The following is a 17,266-nucleotide window of genomic DNA, read 5'->3' on the forward strand; positions in this document are numbered from 1 at the left end:
AAGCCCGGGCCTCCGGGCCTCCGGGCCTCCGGGCCTCGCGAGTGTCCCGGGCGGCCGGGCAGGGGCTGCGGGGTGGCGGGACCCAAAGGGCGCGCGGGGGCTGCAGGCACAGGGGCGGCGGCCGCTCGGGCCCGGGCTCGGCGGGGGTGGGGGGGTGGGGGGGACACCGGAAACGGATTCCACTTGGGTGGCCGCGCCAGGGGGGCGTCTCGGAGGCAGCGGGCGGCGCAGGCGTCCGGGCGCTGCTGAGTAATCCCCGCGGCGGCGGGAGGTGGCGGCCGAGCGCTCACGTCCCCCGCCGCGCCGCGCCGCAGCCGGCCCGGCCCCGCCCCTCCGCGCCGCCCGCCCCGCCCCGCCCCGCGCCGCCCCGCGCCGCGCCGCGCCGCCCCTCCCCCGCTCGGTGCGAGGCGCTCCGGGCAGGTAGAGCGGGCTCGGGGCGCGCGGGGCCCAGCGGCTGCCGCCCACCTCGCCTCGCCCAGCGCACAGCCTCGCGCGCCCATGGCCGGCTCGGAGCAGCAGCGGCCGCGGCGGCAGGACGACGGGGACTCGGCGGCGGCGGCGGCGGCGCCCCTGCAGGACGCGGAGCTGGCCCTGGCGGGCATCAACATGCTGCTCAACAACGGCTTCAGGGAGTCGGACCAGCTTTTCAAACAATACAGGTGACCGACGCGCCGCGCTCCTGCGGCCCGGCCGCGCGCCCCCCGGGGCTGGCCCGCGCGCTCCGCCCCGCCGCGGGCCCCAGAACCCTCCTCCCCCCCGCCCCGTGGGTCGCCGAGCCCCGGCCCCGGCGCCCGGGTCGCCCCCTCGGCCTGCGCTGCAGCCGGCGCTCCTGCGCCTTTGTCACGTCGCTCCCGTGCACCCGCGTTCGGCTGCCCTTTCCCTCCGCGGGACCCGCCACCCGCCCTCCCCGAGCTCCCGAGAGGGGCGCCCGGAGCGTGTCGGCGCCTCTCCCGCGGGTCGCCTCTCCGCCGCCCGCTCCGGAGCCCGTTGGTTTTGGGACCTGGGACCGGATGCGATTAGAGGCCGCCGGGAGCCTCCGACTCGCGGGGCTGTGCCCGAGCAGCCTTTTGTGACACGGAGCACGCCAGCTGCATCGTGCCCGTGCCTTGTGCCTCGCATTACTTTGCATCGTTGGTGCATTCTTCAGCGCTTTTCTTGTTTGAAGACAGATCTGTGTGATTGCTTGTAGTGCAGGAATTAAGAAGGAAACTGAGTCGAACTCGGCTTGCTCACCTCTCTCCTCCTGCCTGTCTCCTAGAACTCAGCCCTTAAAACGAGTTCCTAATGCCTTTCCAGAGAGTGCTTACTGTGGACTTCTCTAACTTAAAGAAGGAAATGGAGGGACTGTAAATACATGCAAGAGTGGAAGAACACGTGTGCTCGGTTAATTGCTTTTTAGAAATTCGGCTTTAAAAAAAAAAAACGAAAACTGAAACCTGGTTATCTTCCTTCTGTGAGTGGGAGGAGCCTTCAGTTTCACTGGGGACCAGAAGCATCTGCTTTCTGGTTTAGGAGACAAGTTTGTGATTTGCCCTTCCAGTGTTGAGTCTCAGGGATGTTGATTGGCAACTTCCCCTTAGGTGTTTAACGGCCACATTGCTTCACACTATTTAAGACCTGAATGATCTGGAAGGAATGTCTGCGATCGAGAGCCACAGTCTGTAAAGAAATGGAAGAGGGATAGGTGGAGACCCCTGATTCTTTCCGGATTCAAAGATTGGCGGTTCTACAGTTGGAGCTTTTCACTTTTTAATGCAAAGCAAATATCTCACAACTATAAACGTTTCACTAAAGACAGTTTACTCTTAAGTTATTTTTTTAAAAGATTCTATTTATTTATTCATGAGAGACAGAGAGGCAGAGACATAGGCAGAGGGAGAAGCAGGCTCCCCTTGGGGTACCAGCACCTCGATGACGACCTGAGCCAAGGCAGACACTCAACTACTGAGCCACCCAAGTGTCCCTACTCTTAAATCAGTTTTTATTAAAAACAAAAACAAAAACACCTAAAAATGGAAACAGCCTTATCAGGCCATTTTATTTTTAAAGCCTACAAGTCTGATTTCAGTCTAAAAATGTACTTTAGTGTGTAAAGAGTAAATTTGCGTGTTAAGAGTAGAGGGAGGGGGAAGTGTCCAGGGAGAATTTACACTATATAGATAGGAACTGTCTACTTCTATGTGTGTGTGTGTGTGTGTGTGTGTGTGTGTGTTTAAGATTTATTTATTTTAGAGAGCTCGGGCAAGTGCTTGAGTTGGTGGGGAAGGGACAGAGGGAGAAGCAGACTCCTCACTGAGCAGGGCACCCAAGATGTGTGGCTCAATCCCACATAGCCTGAGATCACTTGCCTTTTGAGAATAAAAAAGGAAATAAACTATTGTAGTATCTGTTTTCTGCCAGACACAGTGTTAGGCACACCGTTATATTCTGACTATTCTAGTGATGACAAGAGTGAGCTGTATATTTATCATGATAATTTTATAGCAGGAGGCTTGAATCTTGTGTATATGTGCATGGCCCAGGATACTGCACAGCAGTTCTAAATCAGGGCTCTTTTCATTATCTCATTTTGCCTGTCTCACTAGGATTATTATACAGTTGACCCTTAACATAAGTTTGAACTGCATGGATCTACTTGCATGTGGATTTTTAAAAATAGTACTATAAATATATTTTTACATCTTTGTGATATTCTTAAGTTTTTCCTGTAGCTTACTTTATTATAGGAAAACAGTATGTAATACATACAACCTACAAAATACTGACTGTCAGTAGGGCTTCTGGTCAATAGTTGGCTACTAGCAGTTAAGTTTTTGGGGAGTCAGAAGTAACATATGGATGATGCCCCCAACTCCCACATTGTTCGACTGTATCTTGTCAACTGTATCTTGTGATTTGCCCTCTGACCTTATTTTCTGACAATTGAAGCTTTAAAGGATAGACTGTAGTAGCACTATGCCATCACCTTTCCCTTGATCCATCTAATTTGTGATGTGGGAAGGCCTCGCATTCTTGTCATCTCCTAAATGTGCTGCTGATCCATACTTTGGAAACATAACTGAGTAGAGGTGTATTTGCAGACCGGAGTCCTATAACAAGGGTTGCAATTGTAGTTTTGCCACTTTTGTAGCTGCTGACTTTGGTTACTCAAAATTTGCTTCCTTGCTCAATACAATGGGAGTAGCATACTCCATAATGTGACTGTTAGGATTAAAAGAGATAATCCGTGACAGCTAGCACAATGTAAGCGCTCAGTAAACACTAGCTAGCTTTATATTTGATGTTTTCCCCATTGTTGTGCTTTCTTCTTGATGGCATAGTTTGAGTAGAAGGAAAAAACCTCCTGTATGCAGGTAGCTGTAATATATATGTGTATATATTAAATATTTTATTTATTCATGAGAGACACAGAAAGAGACATAGGCAAAGGGAGAACCAGGCTCCCTGTGGGGATCCCGATGTGGGACTCTATCTCAGGACCCTAGGATCATACCTGAGCCAAAGGCAAACGCTCAACCGCTGAGCTGCCCAGCTGTCCCAGGTAGCATTTATATTTAAGGTTAGCCTTATATAGGGCATATGAAAGATTTAGAGTCTGTTATGTATTGGGAAACTTGTCTTCTGTTCTAGAGTTGAATGGTCTGCTGGGAAACTTAGAAGTGACTTTATAATAAGTACTCCAGGAACACCTCCAACTCTGTTTACAGAAGAGAAAGCTATTGGTTTTCTCCTTTCTTAGGACTGTTTTGTCATGGAAGACCATCCTTACCCTGCTAGCAAACCTTCTGGAATCTTATCCGTTATAGTTTGACAATAGAAACATTGCATCTAGTGTAACAATAACCTTTTTATTAAAGCAAGAAGGTCATTTTCTCATGTCACAATGATAAAAGTTTGATCAACAGCTATGGAATGAGGAGGAATGGTTACTTTATAGAAACCTATCACAAAGGCCATTCAGAATTAATGGAAAAGCTGGATTGTGTAATTTAGATATCCTATATATAGGAAGTAGAAATATATGCATAGGAGAGTATTTCTTTTGAGCCCTAAGAGGCCCTGTAGTTGGGATTTCAGAATGTGTCACTTCTGTTGTAACTATAGTAATAATGTAATAATAATTTATTTATTTATTTATTTATTTATTTATTTATTTATTTATGATAGTCACACACAGAGAGAGAGGCAGAGACATAGGCAGAGGGAGAAGCAGGCTCCATGCACCGGGAGCCCGACATGGGATTCGATCCCGGGTTCCCAGGATCGTGCCCTGGGCCAAAGGCAGGTGCTAAACCACTGCACCACCCAGGGATCCCAGTAATAATGTAATAATAACCAGATGTTCTGTTGTTGGTGCTGAGACCCTGTCATGCACTTGGGGATGTATTCCAGAGGTTGAGACAGATGGATGCTGTGATGAGGCCTTTTTTGCTTTGAGCCTAAAGGCATAACTTTGTACCTTCATGATACCACCTGAAATTAAATTCCTATTGTTGATCTTTGGGTTTAGTGACAATGTGGCAGTGCTCACTCCCTCACTCACCCCCCAACACTAACTGATGGTCACATGTGTGACAGAGGCTCAGAGCTTTAGGTACTTGTACACACAATAAAATAGGTGATAGTTACATGCACAAGAAAAGATACTGGATTTCAGATGTGGCGGTGTAGGTACAGTTGGCAGTGGTATGGAGGCTGGGAGACGTAGCCATGGCCCACCATGACCTATAGGAGTAGAGGGCAACAACTTGTAATTCAATGCAAAGGAAACTTGTGGAGGAAATATCTGATTATCATGATGGGGGAGGAGTTGGGAGGGGTATGTGACAAGTGGTGGGGCGGAAATGAAGTCTAGGAAACAGTGAAAAACCCACATGGAGCTACGAAATGGCATATGGAGAGGCAAAATGAGTGAGCACTGCAAGCTGATCAATGTGATTAGGTTGTCCTGTTTGATGGCTTATTCCATGCTTGGTATTTTCTTGGATCACTGGTTGGTCTGTGTTTCCTGTGAGTCAGTGCTGCTTTTTGGGGTTACTTTGCTGCTGGCTGTCCAGTCAACTCACATTTTATGATGACCATGCTCCTCACTGTGGCCCTCACATCCATAGTTAACTCTTGGTGCCATTGTCTCTTTTTGGCTTGCAACATTACTTTTTTAACTGGAGGACCATCAGGAGAGGTGAAGCACATTGAGGTAGGAAGACAGGAGGTATCTGGAGGTCCTGGCCAAAATGAAATTTGTTGTTCTTGTTTCCCAGGCCGGACATTTATCTCCCTCCTCCCCTTGGTACCACTATCCCTACGTCCTGTTTTAACTCCTGGTGTTTGTTCTCTCTGACCTTAAATCACCTGCAGTTCTTACCTTGCCGACACTACCACCAATTTCTGGCTGTAGATGTTATTAAAAAGTCATATTAAAAAAATCATTGTCAACTAAAACAAGCATATAGTGGTTATAAGGGATAATCATTGAGGATAAATATGCATATTTAAATATGGGATTTATTATAGAATTAGTAAATAGTTGGTATTATGATTTACATTTTTCTTTTCCATTTTAAATTCTAAAAATGACAAACAATAAAAACAAAAGGCGAGAAAAATGCACGGCAGGTAATGTTTATGTTTAAAATGAAAGTATGGATTCTAAGTTATTTAGCACAGTTTATGGCACATATAACAAAACCATGTGCCATGTGTCTTACTTGTGCGCATATGGTTTACAGAGCTAGTCATGTCATAGAGATGGCATAGTATAATCCAGGGGTTCCAAGTGATGGCTCATGGGCCCAATCTGTCTGTTTTTATAAATAAAGTTTTATTGGGATACAGTTACTCTCATTTGATTACATACCTTTTCTGTAGTTGTTGTACAATACCGAAACAGTAATGAATAGCTGTGACAAACCACATAGCCTACAAAGCCTGAAATATTTACTCCTTGATCCTTTACAGAAAAAAAATTATTGACCCCTGGTACACACCAGAGCTCTGTCTGGAAAGACTCAAAAGGCATGTGTAAGAGGCCTGGGCCAGTAGGTGCTTGAGCCTAAAACTGTGGCAGGTACTTTAGAGGACAGGAAGAGCTTGTAGGCCACCTGTATTTTCCGCATGGTCTGGCTGTTCCCAGACAGCATCATGTCTGTGCCTTGCCATTGGAGTTTATGGAGAGTCCGTAGATGCAGAAATGCAAGAAAAGGAGAAGCAGTGAAAAGCAGAAATGGTGTAAGGGAACGGGCAGGAAAAACAGGTTTCCTCTGTTGCCTTTTTCCATCCTTCTAAACTTAGGGTTGGGTTTGTTTAAAAAAAAAAAAAATATATATATATATAGATAGATAGATAGATAGATTCCCCCCCTCCCCAATTATTGCACTTTCTGGAAAGGTCCCAATTAACCATTAAAGATTCATTTTGTTTAATTGGTATTATTTTTAAAAAGAAGCCTCTAGACTAATGGGAGAGTTTATATACAAGAAATTAACAGGGAAAAAAAGGGGGATATGTATACCGCGGTGTGTGTGTGTCCCTCCATGTACTTGGAAGCACACAGAGTTAAAGATGTGAACCCTTAAGACAATCTGTGTGCTCTGAGTTCTGCGTTCTGTTAACAAGTAGTTCTGAGAAATTGCCTTCTTCCCTACCCTATTTAGAGGACTTATACTGAGAGAAATGAGGTTTTGATGAAGTAAGAAAACACAAAGGGGGAGACCAAGAATACTGAGGTACAGAACACTTCCTGTTCTAGTTACATGAAACCACTTGGAAATCCCCAGACACATCATCACATTTCAGGGGTCTAGACCTTTTTGCTCAGGCTGTTTTAATCTGTTTTTTTTGCACCCTGATCTCTTTTGCCAAGGTCACTCTCCTCCTCCCCCTGCAATAGCTGTGGGACTCTGTAAAGGCTAATTCTGAGAAGGGCTTGAGAAGAGTATAAAGGATGTACAGAAAGTAGATGGCTGTGCTGCAGAGAATTTTCCTGTTATTTCAAAACTGCCTAGTGCTGGGGGTTGGGGTGGGTGGTTGGTAGGAATTTCTCTCTTTCGTGGACCTGTCCCACCTCTTAGTCTGTTCCCTGAATCCTTAGTATGCTGTTCAACCAGCACACAGGTTCAAGTTGAGGTTGAATTACCTTTGTGGCAAACCTGGGAACATAATCACCACTGAAACCCTTTTTCTGATGGGGGAAATGCATTCCAGTGTTTAAATATATGACTTTCCCATTTTAAAAAATTGAGATATAATTGATGTAGATGTTTCATGTATACAACATAAATGATTTGTATCTATTGTGAAATAATCACTACAAGTCTAGTTGACATCCCTCACCATAGATAGTTACAAAAACATAGTTTTCTATAAAACTACCCATAAATTTGCTGTGTCAGAAGAGAAAGTCCTGACTGCCTGGCAACTGATGTGGAGATTAAAATAGGGGCTTTTTTCCCCCTTTTTTTAAGATTTTATTTATTCATTTGAGACACAGAGAATGAACAGAGGGGAGAGGCAGAGGGAGAGGGAGAAGCAGACTCCCCGTTGAGCTGAGAGCCCAGCACATGGCTCAGTCTTAGGACACAGAGATGGTGACCTGAGCTAAAGGGAGACGCTTAACTGAACCGTCCAGGAGCCCCTGAAATAGGGGCTTTTTTTCATGTGTAAAGGTGGTTGATGGTTTGCTGTCTTGGTCGTTTCCTTAGCTGGCGTGGCTTTCTCCACCTCTTCCTTCTTGCTCAAGGATTTCAGAACATAAGAAATATATATCTACAACAGGTAGTTACTTCTGTCTTCCAGGAAGATGATCTGTGATTACAGAGAAAACCCCTGCACAGCGTCTACCGTGTGTGAGACACAAAGGTGAGAAGCAAGTCCTTCGAGGCAGCATTGCCTACTTGATATCTTTCAGTCTGCCTCAGAAATGGTCACTTGAACACGTCGTCTTGTCCACAGCTGTACTGTCTGTGAAATCACTGGCTTAGGTGACTGACTTTTCCTAATACACGTCAAAATAAGCACATAATGGTAAATAGTAGTTGGTGTTTACTGGTACCAGGGGCACACCAGCACTTCCAGAATGTTCATCTTTATTTTCTCCTCCCTCAGCTCTGTGAGGAAAGGGTGCTCTTGTTATCTCCCTCTCACAGGGGGTGAAGGGGAAGCACAGTTGCATTGAATGACCTGCCCAAGTTTTCAGAGTTAAGTGGAAGAGCTGGGTGTGAACCCAGGCCAGCGGACTCCAGAGTCTGTGTGTTTCACCCCTACACTATAGTACCACTCTTCTATAACTTTCACAATATGAGAAGTTGACCTGTGTGCTGCTAAAGTCATTTTGGGGTGAGATCCCAGCAATCTGCTAACAATACCCTAACACCCAGAGGCCACCTGATAAGCCGCCAGGGAGAAGAAGTCTCCCAGAGCTTTGGGCACTCATTCTAAAATAAGGGTCCTGGCTTGACATAGGATGTCCTGTGATCTGACCTGTCTGCTTCTCTGACTCTTCCTTTGTTTCCTTCCCACTGGTCCTGCTGGGGTATTTTGCATCAGTTAACTTGTTCTGACTTCTCCAAGGTATTAAGGGGCCTCAGTGGCCCTGTGGGCTCTTTCTGTCCCTTTTTCTAGCACTGGTGATGTTTGCATGTTGTGTACACGACTGCCTCTCTGTAGGAGTGAACTGAGATTGTAAAGATAGGTGGATCTCCTGATCAGGGGTTCCTGGCCTTCCTGAGGTCACTGGAGTCATGTGAGGCCCAAGAGATCTTAGGGGGATATAAGCACTCCTTTATTTGCCAGTCAGCAAGTATAGCCCAGGGTCAGTGACCTTTCAGAGCTCTGGAAGCTGGATTATTCATCCCCCCCTCAGCATGCTGATGTGTGCCAGGTATGTCTCTTGAGCCAGTGGCAGTGCTCCAGTATGACCCCAGAATTGATGCTCTGCTTCTCAGAACCAGGTAACAGAACTGTCTGGCTCTCAGCCTCTTCCCTTTGGTGCATCCAGGCTGCCCGGTGTTCATTGTGGGGCAGTGGGGAGCAAAGCTGTCACTGAGTACATGCTAGTTCTAACAGATGCAATCAGAGGGAATGCAGAGTGATTTGACAAAGTCTCTTGCTTCTGAAGTGGTCACAGGTAGTCCCCCTGGCAGTGGCAACTCTGGGGATCTCAGTCCTTTGAGTGAGCTGCCCTCTGCTCAGCGTTGTGTGTGGCTGAGAGGCAGCCTACCCTAACTGGTCTGTCCTTTGTTGTCTTTTATTGGTCACCTACAGGGCTCTTGGCTCCCCCTGGGTGATGGCGGCATGCCGCGTTCTGGTGTTATTTGCCTCTTTGGCATGAGAAGGCAGAAACCTAGCTTCCCTACTCCAAAATCGCTGTCCTGCATTTCAGGAAGAACTGTCTTTGGAAAAACTTGGTGGCTGTGAGGGGAAGCAGTCTAGAGCAGGGACTCTCAACGGTATCAGATCTCATGCCCTCTTTTTATGATCCTAAAATAAAATCGACGGGTGATAGGACCTGCTCACACAATGTTTAAAACGGTCCATGGAATGCCCACATGCTATTATTATAAAGGAGAAGTAAAAAGAAATTCAAAAAAAGGAAACTACGTACATTCCAAAAAGTGCATGCTCAGTACACCTTCACCAGATGATAAAGTCGTTAAGTGCTTGCACCTGGGTGTAATGAATAAATTTGGATTCAGGAAAAGATCAAAAGCCATTCCATACTAGAAAAATGAGAGAGCAGGTGCACTTTGAAATAAAAGAAGTAATAGACCAGACTTCTCTGTATATGTTAAGAGAAAGTGGGGAAATACCTCAGCTGAATTAGGGATAATATGCCAAGGCTAAGCACTGTTGAAGTCGTGCAAATGAGGAAGGGTGACATTTTTGCAGTGAGCCAGGCTGCCCGAGGCAGGGCATCAGAATAATTAGCTTCCGGCATTAGGACGGGGGATGTGTGCTGACAACGTGTCTTAGAAAATAGGTCTCCCGCCTTTAAATCCTTCACCAAGCCAAGTACTTTGGAGACCAAAACCTTTAACAGAGGTCCGGGATTAGAGGATAAATTTAAAAAGCTTATAGGGAAGTTGGGGTGAGGGTGGTGCGTATTCCCTGAGGATAGTATCAGAGTAGGGTGGAAAAATTAGAATAAAACCCCAAAATATTTCTATATACAGTCTTTGTGATAAATCTCAGTATGTTACAAATTCTTAAAATAGGATGACAAAAATCAAATATGTTAATGAAAATAATTGGTATCTAGTATTTCCTGGCCCTTCAAAAAATGTTTGGCTTTAAATATATTTAGGGGAGCTTTCAATATCCCTGTTCATTTGGCCTGTGGTAGCTGCACACGCAGGCTAGTGGAGGTGTTGCAAGCCAGCAGTTCTAGTAGCACAGCAGTGTTACCGCTGGTGATGTAACTCTCTAAAATTGTGAACAAATCTTAATAAGGGGTATATTTAAACAGTGCCAGCCTGACTTTGTACTTCTGCACCGATGAAAGTAGGGTTCAGAAGTTGTGCGGGACATGGGGCAATATGCAGGAGTCTCCCACATTGCAGGCTGCCCCGCATCCACGGCCTGTTCTGCCACTGTCATTGTGTCATCCCCAGATGGCCCCGTGGATTTCCCAAACCCCTCCATGGAGAGGCACTGAGTGGGGGCATGAGGCTCAAGACCAGGCTGGGGTGTGGAGCTGGAACCCTGGGGCCCCAGGAAGCAGCACAGGGTTGTGAGGCCTCTTTGCTGACAGCCAGAGGGGGGCTGCCCAGGCGGGTTGGCTGCCTCTGAAGGAGTGTGGTGGTGAAGGCAGGGCTTCCACTGCACCTGTGACCAGGGGGACCCAGGCAGGGCCCAGGGTTCCTCCAGTGCTGGATTCCAGGTCTCTCTCTCTCTCTCTCTCTCTCTCTCTCCCCCTCCCCCCCTCTCCCTCTCTCTCACATACACACATGCACGCACCCATGCACATGCCTGTTTCTAGGGCCCAGAGAGCTCCAGGAAGAGATCTTAGCACTGGTTCTTCTGTCTCTTTCCCTGTGGGGGTGCAGAACCTGTGGGACCCCTTCACTGTGGGGCCAGCTTGCAGGACCTGTGTCTTTCCAGCCTTAGGTGACTTGATTTCAGAGCCCTAGTCTGTCTGACCTGTCCCCACCCAGGTCTTCCTAATTTTTAATCTCCAGGTATAAACTGGCCCATGGTCCGCTTCCTTCCCCAGAAGTGAGCAAGCTTTTTACTAAGTAGGTCACTTACACACAGGCACAGAAGGCCCAAATCCCCAGGAGTCAGGATACAGTTACCCCAAAGTTCCATAGCCAAGGAGACCACAAAAGTGATTCTTCTGAAGTGGGAGGAAATTGGATGGGATGCTTCATGACAATTTTCTGTTCCATTGTACTTAGAAGAGCAGTGAGTAGAAAACACCCACACATACTGTTTAGCCTCTGATAGGGTGCCTCGATGCCCAGATGGAGAGTTCTCCCCGCCCCCACTGTCAACCGTGACGTCAGCTGCATCCCATAATACATGTTGGTTCAACGTGTGCCTCTGTGTTTGATGGCACCATCCTGTCCCTCGCTGTGTGTGGCTCAAGGGAAATAGGAGTCTGGGCGTCCGTCTCTGGGTCCCGACAGTTCACGGCCGTTATTGGGTGCTTTTCCCACTTTGGCCTTTTTGCCATCTAGGTAGAGGTCTTTTGCTTTGGCACTGGGCTTTCTTGCCTCCCCTGCGGCAGCCCTCCAGGCTTTACTTCATGTGGATTATTCAACCTTCACCAGATAAACAGACTTTTAAACGTTTGTATTTTTTCTCTTTATCACAAGTAAAAATTGTGGTGCTATCCTAACAGGACAGGAAATGAGGGAAAAGGATATTTCATATCTGAATCCAAGTTGAATTTGCTAAATGACAGAGATTCAGATTTTGAGAAACAACTGGACTAAAGTGTGGTGTCTTTAGGACTGATCCCCGTATGTGAGTCACTGTGAAGTGCTCACCCCCTCCTCCCCATTCTGAACAGTGAATTGCAAAATCTCAAGGTATGTATTGTCAGTTGATCTCTGGAGCAAAGAAAGGACTTTATCTTTGCATCTTGTAAATCATGCTCACCCTCTTCTTGATGTTTATAAGAAGCAGGTTGAATTCAGCAGCATACCTGTGACTCCTGAACTGGCCAAAGTGAGCATGGGGCTGCTGTTTTGTAGGCCTGCAGTTGTTGGAGTAATCCTCCATTCCCACAGGGGAGGGAGAAACAAAGGAGTGAAATTTCCAGACTACTTCTAATTAAGAACAATTTAACTCATTCCAGTTGGGAAGTAGGCATATTTAAAATGTAAATAAAACAAGTAAAAAGCAGTGTACCTTGGAAGACTAAGGAAATTACGAAGGATGTTAATTTCCTCCACATTATAGCAGAGTCTGCATTTTTTTAATTGGCTGGGAAGGAGTTTTGTCTCTACCTAGAATGCCATTTGCTTCAGCTGTCAACCATGTAGATCCACAGAGTTTTTGGACTGATGATTGACGAGACACTCATTACTTTGAATTATCAAAATTAAACATTGAGTGAGGACTTATTCTTCTTGAAGTAGCACAGGAAAAAAAGTGGGGGGCATGGGAGATGGGGAATGGCTGTCTAAAGTCATGTAGCCAAGTGTAAAGATCTATCATCTAGGAATTCTTAGAGATTCTTGTTCTGGTGAAATTGCTATTATAATGGCAGGAAATGAGAGAATGGTTTGGGTGTTTTTCTGTAGTCCTTGTGTGGCATCTCAGATCTGGGATTGGCTGATAAGAGAGAGTAGTTGTGTCTAGCTTGAAATTGTGAGCTTTTCTCTTGATAAAACAATGTTGACGTTTATCTGAGTAAAATAAAACCAGACCTGATCAGAGAGCTTGCTGTGCTAGCCTAAATTTATAGTTAAGGGGCTTATGAATGATGAAGGAAACACGAATAAATTTTCTTGACCTATACTCTTCTAAAAACTAAAGGAAAATACAGGTGCCTTGGTGAGAGACCCACACTTCCTTATGAAGTTTAGTCAGAACTGTTTACTAGGAACCAGTCTGCTGAAACTTCATTATGAAGAATGAGTCTCTAGTTTCCCTTTGAAATGTCTCTTAATTAAGTAATAGAGAAATACAAGATTTCTAACTGATCATACAAACAGTTCAAACACTATTTTATATAAACAGCTGAGTTTGTTTATTCTTCAGTTAAAGTATTCATGCAGTTTGTGGATTATTGCCACACATGATAAAGGGACCTCATTATAACTTACAGATGAAAAAATATGTTGAACAATTTTGTTTACTTTTAAGAAGAACCTCTGTTGAAGGGTTGGTTGGAAAGGCTTTTTAGGCAATTGATAAAATGTGTCTGGGTTATTTCTTTGTAAGTTGCTTATCAATGCTGGTCCACCTGCTTTTGGTATAGAATGGAGATGATTGAGTTACCTATTTGTGTGATTTAAGATAGAGCAGGAACTAACGGTAATGAGTTAGGAAGATATTTGATACACATTAATGACAGAATTAGGAAAACTAAAAAAAGTTGACTTTATTTAGCCTGAAGAGTTATTTTCAGGATATATCAGTAACTCTAAATGAGCATCAGGCCTTTAGCAATAAATGAATATGAATTAGCGAAGCTACAGAGGAATCAGAATGAAATTAAACGTATTACTGTCTTGTAATCATACAAGTCTTGGTCTTTGCTTGCATTACTGTGCAGGAAAAGAGTGGCAGTGAATGGTAATCAGGTAGGCAATCAGTGCTTACTATTGCACACTGTGTCATGTGCATTTCATCCTTCTTCCCAATTATTTCCAGGGCCCTGAGGGTAAGTAGTAGTGTTACCACTTTGCATGTGACAACATGAAGAGTTATGGAACCCAAGTTAAAAACCATTGTGAGTGGAGGATCTGGTCCCATCCCCACAGAGTATGCTTTGTCCCCCACTTCCTCCAGAAGAATCCTCATGTTACTGTGTTTTGCATTACCCAGCAGTATTGCAAGTCCCTTGTTTAGCTTGACGGTCTCCTGCACTTTTGGCCTTCTGGTGCTCCCAAGCTCAGCACGTGGCACCACTTGAAACAAAGTTATACACGCCAGGAGTTTAGAAGGCCCTTTTCGCACCTCTGTTTTACTCATATCTGGAGTATCTCTTTCCACTCCCTTCTCTTCATCCCCACCTCCTCCATCACCACCTAGTTAGTCTAAGCTACCTCTGATTTAGATCACTATAGTAGCCCAGCTACTTCGTCGTATCCCCTGTTCCTCCTTCACCCCATCACAGTGGTCTTTTCAGTGTGAGTCTAATTACGTTGCCTTTGTGGTAGGCTGAAAAATGGTCCTCCAAAAGAATTACCCACATCTTAATTCCTGGAACCTCAGAGTGTTACCTTGTAGTGCAGCCTCCAAGAAAAAGTCTTTGCAGATGTGATGAAGGTAAAGATTTCAGATGGGAAGACCATCCAGGTGGATCGCTAGTCCACCCAGATTACATAAGTGCACTCACACATACCCTTATAAAAGGGCGGCAGGGGGAGATTTTACACGCAGAAGGTGGTATGAAAATGGGGCAGAAGGAAAAATTTGGAGATGCCGGTGTTAGGATTGGAGTTAGTGGCCGCCATTGGCCCAGGAATGCAGCAGTCACCAGAGCCATGGTAGTCAGGGAATGGATTCTCCCATAAAGCCTCCAGAGGGAGTGCAGCCCTGCCACCAGCTTATTTCAGCCCAGTGAAACTGATTTCAGGCTTCTGGCATCCAGAACTGGAAGAGAGAAATTTCTGTTGTTTTAGGGCACTAAGTTTGTGGTGATTTGTTACAGCAGCCCCAGGAAACTGGTACAGCCTACCACTGCTCTCAGGATTAGGACCAGAACCTCCAGCAGTAAATCTGTGGTGTGGCTTGGCCCTGCATGGCTTGTTCCTTGACCATCTATGGACTTATCTTTTTATTTTCTTCTATTTTAAAAATAATTTTGTTGTGTTCCTTATACGATATCACTGTACAAAGCCAAGTAAACTCATACTATAGACTCATAGCTTCTCTTTTTCATATGACACTTTATATAAAAATGGAAAAGTGGGATGCCTGGGTGGCTCAGTGGTTGAGCACCTGCCTTTGGCTCAGGTCGTGATCTCAGGGTCCTGGGATCGAGTCCCATATCAGGCCCCCTGCAGGGAGCCTGCTTTGCCCTCTGTGTATGTCTCTGCCTCTCTCTCTCTCTCTCTGTGTCTCTCATGAATAAATAAATAACATCTTAGAAAAAGTAAAATAGCTTTAAATTCACAGTGATTTTGGTCTTAAGAAGCTTTAGAATTTATAATAGCCATTATTTAAAGTAGCAGTACTGTGTCCATTTATATCCTTCTATAGCCTTCTCTTATATTGTTGCACTCTTCCCTTACTCGTTGACCTTTAACCACCGTGATCATCTTTCAGATTCTCAAAGGTTCTCTTAAGAATCCTGTTCCTTTCCTCTGGTCTTCTTATCTCTATTTGTAATTATACAGAGATAGCACTTGCTTTGCTTGGTACTGATACGCATGGGTTTCAGTTACCAGAGTTAGATTAAAGAAGACCTGATAACAGGGTTCAAATTTCAGTTACCCCTGTGTTTGAATTGTGAGTGATGATATTTACAAGCTGCTAGCTCTGCAGCCTGCCAGTCACCACAGGTGTGACAGGTACACGTCATGATCAGTGAACCATATCATTTCTTCCATGGATTGCCTGTGATTGATCATTGTGCTTCTTCAGTTCCCACACAGACTGCAAAATGTGTCCTTGTGTGGCTGCCTTGTTTAATAGGGATAAACCCACATAACATTTTACTAAAAAGGATAACAAAAAGAGGGAATTGGCCAACAAAGATGAAAGTGCAGCAAAAAGTGATAATGTTGGAGTTGAAATGTAAATCAAACATAACTGGAGTTATGGAAGGAAAAGCTAAGGTTAGAATGTCCCTGACACCTTTTGAGAGAGGACATGTGCAGCCCTGGGTACCTAGTGAAGGCATTCTTTTGTTTTGTTTTTTAAGATTTATTTATTGAGAGAGAGAGGGAGAGAGAAAGAGAAACAGAGCATGACTGGTGGGGACGGACAGAAGGAGAAGGAAAAGCAGACTCCCCACTGAGCAGGGAGCTGGTGCACGGCTCCATCTCAGGACTCTGGGATCATGATCTGAGCTGAAAGCAGATGCTTAACCCACTGAATCATCCAGCTACCCCTAGTGAAGGCATTCTTATCAACACAAAGGAGGAAAATGATGTAAGGAAAAAGATGAAAATGTCCCAGGGTTGGTGATGCAGGCAAAAAATTTCACATTAAAGGCTCAGGTATTTCACAACAAAGATTAAACTGTTGGACACTGATTCTAAGAAGTACGACAGTTCACCAAGGCATAGCAAAATGCTCAGTGTGCCTCATAAGTTACAGGACAAGAAGGCAAATGCTGTTCACATATTCTTGATAGCTTTTTACAGAGAAGTAAAGTACTTTAATGTTAGTGCCTATAAAATTATTAAATTACAGCCTATTAAATTAGTATTGCTGTTTATTTCTTTATATATTTGTAACTTTGACAGTTTTTAATGTTTTACAATTACTCTTTAATTACAAAACACAGGGAAAAATTTACCACTTTAACCATCTTTGAGTGTACAGCTTAGTGGTATTAAGTGCAGTTATGTTGTACAACTGTAACCACTCTCCATCTCCAGAACTTTTTTTCATCTTTAAACTGAAACTTTATATCCATTAAACATAACTCCCTGTTCCTTTTTCCCCTCAGCCCTGGCAGCCACCCTTCCACTTCTTGTCTCCCTGAATTTGACTACTCTCACACAGTATTTGTCCTTTAGTGACTGGCTTTTTTCACCTAGTATAATGTCCTCAAGAGTCATCCATGTTGTAGTATGCATCAGAATTTCCTTACTTTTAAGGCTGAATAATTTTCCATTGTAGGTATATACTACATTTTGTATATACCTATATCATATGTATATGCCACATTCTGTATATGAATTCATCAATCGATGGATGCTTTGGTTGCTTCTACCTTTTGATTATTGTGAATAATGCTGCAAAAATATGGGCATACAAATGTCTCTTTGAGGTCATGATTTGTTCTCTTGGGTATACACCCAGAAGTAGAATTTCTGGATCATAGGATAATTCTATTCCTAGAACTGCCGTGTTTTTCATAGTGGCTGCCCTATTTTACATCCCCACCAACAGTGCCCAAGAACTCTCATTTCTCTGCATC

At 44.8% G+C, this 17,266-nt stretch overlaps 1 protein-coding gene across 1 annotated transcript in view; it reads left to right on the forward strand.

Moving 5' to 3' along the window:
* Positions 1-384: 384 nt before the first annotated feature.
* The window catches only part of TTC39C (tetratricopeptide repeat domain 39C), a 110,995-nt gene continuing 94,113 nt past the window's right edge, over positions 385-17,266 (forward strand). Inside the window, exon 1 of the mRNA XM_072735103.1 lies at positions 385-659. Coding sequence (XP_072591204.1) covers positions 499-659 — 161 coding nt within the window. The 5' untranslated portion in view covers positions 385-498. The remainder of the gene's footprint in view (positions 660-17,266) is intronic.

Source organism: Vulpes vulpes, chromosome 13 (genome assembly GCF_048418805.1).
Source record: "Vulpes vulpes isolate BD-2025 chromosome 13, VulVul3, whole genome shotgun sequence".
NCBI classification, from domain to species: Eukaryota; Metazoa; Chordata; class Mammalia; order Carnivora; family Canidae; genus Vulpes; species Vulpes vulpes.